The sequence below is a fragment of the Triticum urartu genome, chromosome 3A (assembly GCF_056163025.1).
Source record: "Triticum urartu cultivar PI428250 chromosome 3A, HENAU_Tu73, whole genome shotgun sequence".
Lineage (NCBI taxonomy): Eukaryota > Viridiplantae > Streptophyta > Magnoliopsida > Poales > Poaceae > Triticum > Triticum urartu.
The window spans coordinates 206,656,731-206,659,860 of NC_141875.1; the positions used below are offsets into that span (position 1 = coordinate 206,656,731).

At 48.4% G+C, this 3,130-nt stretch overlaps 1 protein-coding gene across 1 annotated transcript; it reads left to right on the forward strand.

The window, feature by feature from the left end:
• The first annotated feature begins 493 nt into the window (after positions 1 to 493).
• LOC147979215 (uncharacterized) lies at positions 494 to 994 on the forward strand. The gene has a single exon (XM_087515087.1). The coding sequence runs from the start codon at positions 494 to 496 to the stop codon at positions 992 to 994; it is 501 nt and encodes a 166-aa protein (XP_087371213.1).
• The last annotated feature ends 2,136 nt before the right edge of the window (positions 995 to 3,130 follow it).

The following is a 3,130-nucleotide window of genomic DNA, read 5'->3' on the forward strand; positions in this document are numbered from 1 at the left end:
GAACCATGTCTTTTGGGTTAGATTGTGCTATATATATTTGTAGGCTTGATCTACGTTCCAATGTTGATCTATGTAGTTGCATGTTTTGTATGGATTTGGAGGCCGGACGGTTGAGGACCACGACTGCGGACAAGGAAAGATAGCGGGTGATAGGCATATAAGAGGCCATATCCACCTACTGGGGATACCCATTAGCGACTCCCACCTATCTGTGGCGGATCTGAGGCCCTCGGTGCTCAAGCTCCAGCACCGTATCAAGCCCTGGAAGGGCCGCTAGCTGTCTAAGACGGCCAGGACGATCCTCATCAACTCATCTATGTCTAGCCTCCTTTTGTTCATCATGAGTTTCTACAGCCTGCTTCAAACGCTACATTATGAGATTGGCTCTGTCCAGGCACGTTTCTACTGGGCCGGCGAGGATGCGAATCAGAAATACCATATGGTCCGCTGGACCGACATCTGCAAACCGAGAGACCAAGGCGGACTCGGCATCATGTCCTCCAAGCGTATGAACCTGGCTCTCCTCACGAGGTGGCTCTGGCGCATTGCGAATGTCGAGGGTGGTTTGTGGTTGCAAATCATCTGGAGCAAAAATTTGCTCGACCCTCTTGCCTTCTGCATCAGATCGGGTGGTTACCAGTTCTGGCAGTCCGTCATCCAGCTGCTCCCAGTCCTCCACATCGGGACCTCCATTTCGGTTGGCTCCGGGACGTCCACGTTGTTTTCGTTCGACAATTGGGCTGGGGACTCCCCCTTAGTTGACAGGTTCCTAGATCTTTTCTCCGTTGCGGTGGAGCCTAGGATTTCCGTCGAGACGGCCCTTATTGACTTAGGGCGTCTTGCGTTTCAGCGGCCATTCCGGCCCCCGGAAGTTGCTGCCTGGCATGAGCTTCTGGACACCGTTGCTCTCCATGATCTGGATTTGACGCAGCCCCACGACCGCCCGTCCTGGCGCCTCAAACCCTTGGGCCGGTTCTCCATGAAATCCCCATAGCGGGCCATTGCCCCCTTCCCTGGCCCGGTAGTCCTTGAGACGGTCTGGGCTATCCGTCTGCCCCTAAAAATCAGAATCTTCTTGTGGCAATGGATCCGCAGCCAGCTCCCCTCCAGCATGGAGGTGTTGAAACGGCAAGGCCCGGGCGATGGGATTTGCCCCTATATGGGATTGAGGAAACCTCGAATCACATCTTCTTCTCGTGCGTTTTTGCCCAGTTCCTCTGTGGATGCCTCCGTGAGGCTACTGGTGGCAACTGGTGTAACACCAACTTCCCCGACCTCCTCACTGAGGTGCAGGCCCTCCCCCCTTCGGGCCGCCACATTAGGTGGCTGCTCATTGGGGTCCTTGCGTGGACGCTATGGACCATGCGTAATAAGCTTGTCATCCAGCGAGTTCCTCTTCGACGTGCCACTGATGTTGTTTACAAAATGTGTGGGTACTTGCAGCTCTGGTGGCCGCTTAGCCGCCTCCAGGACCGGGACGCCATCAACATCATCATCGCCGACCTCCGCTCGATGGCTCTCCGCTTGGCGCCGCCGCTTCCTACTCTACCACCAGAGATGGATTAGCTTCTTAGCTGCTATTGCGGGTTATCCGCCTTTGTTTTCGTTTTCAGGGCTTGTTGAGCTGCGCCCTCAGCAGAACCCTCTTGTACTATTTGTGGTGTGACTTTGTGTGTGGGTGTGTGTGTGTGGGTGGACCTTTGCTATACCTTGTGGCTATGATGGTTTATTTATAAAGCGGGGCGAAAGCCTTTTTCGGTATAAAAGGTCATATTTTGCAATCCTGGTTGTAGGTGCTCAGAGTATCTCAACGGAGCCAGCGTTTTATGTTTGCTCTTGGTGTTTAATTTTTTCCATCCAGTTATTAGAGTGTAAAAGAACAAAGTTTTTTTATTACGAACATTTCGTTTGACTTATGACAAGCAAAAATTTGAGACACTATTTTCCCAACCTAGTTGTGAACCCCGATCAATAGAGAGGAGCTTTTTTTTGGAAAAGAAGGCGTGCCCCCGGCCTCTGCATCTGAATGATGTATGCATCCATATTATTAAAAGTCTCGAAAAACAAATAGTATCCAAAGTATTACAGCTCGCAAAAAGGAGCGGGATGACAAAGCCATAAAAGACCTCAAGATTACAACCGATGATGGTAACAGGACTAGAGACCTAAACTCCTATCCTGTTAAGCAACCGCCATCCAAATCGGTTGAATATAACCCGTGCTACCATCTCCCATTGGTTGCACCCAATAACCAGCGGCTCCCTGAATTCCGTAGGAGTGAGTAAGGACCACATACGGATCCATGCAGTAGCTCTGAAGATAACTTGCAAGAAGTTTAAAAATTGTTGCCTGTTAAAGATCATATCGTTCCTGCAGTTTCATATAGCCCACAAAAAAGCACATATTCCAACTCGAATATGACTCGCAGTATTGCGATCCACCCCATCTAACCACGTCCCAAACAACGATTCAATGTTAATTGGAGGGGCAATGTTGAAATCTATATGAATAGTGCGCCATAAAAGTTTTGCCAAAGGACAATCGATGAAAAGGTGTTGTATTGTTTCATTATTATCACAAAACAACATTGTGAGCTGCCTACCCAATGTCGTTTTAACAGATTGTCTTTGGTGAGTATCACTTGTTTATGTACGAACCACATGAAAATTTTGATACGCAAGGGGACCTTAACTTTCCAGATATGAATGGATCTCGGGAGGAAGCCAAAGTTAATTAGGTCCAAATAAAATGATTTGACCGTGAATGAGCCATTCTTGGTCAGTGTCCAATGTAAGGAATCCGATTGGTCGGTTAATTGTACATCCATCACTCTCCGTACCAGATGTATCCATGAATTCCATCTCTCCCCAACCAAAGATCGCCTAAACTGAATATTTAGAGGTACCGATTGTAATATCGTGCCAACGTAATCTTCCTTACGTTGGGCAATATTATATAGACTTGGATATTGAACAGCTAAGGGCGTCTCCCCTAGCCATGTATCCTCCAAAAATCGTGTTGACATCCCATTGCCAATAGTGAATTTGGTTCTACGAAAGAATAAGTCTTTAGTTCTCATTAGGCCCTTCCAGAAAGGCGAATCGGATGACCTCACGTTAACTTGTGCTAA

Bases quoted from the DNA above. Each gene is read 5' to 3' on its own strand.
- LOC147979215 (XM_087515087.1), top strand. From the start codon at position 494: ATGTCCTCCAAGCGTATGAACCTGGCTCTCCTCACGAGGTGGCTCTGG.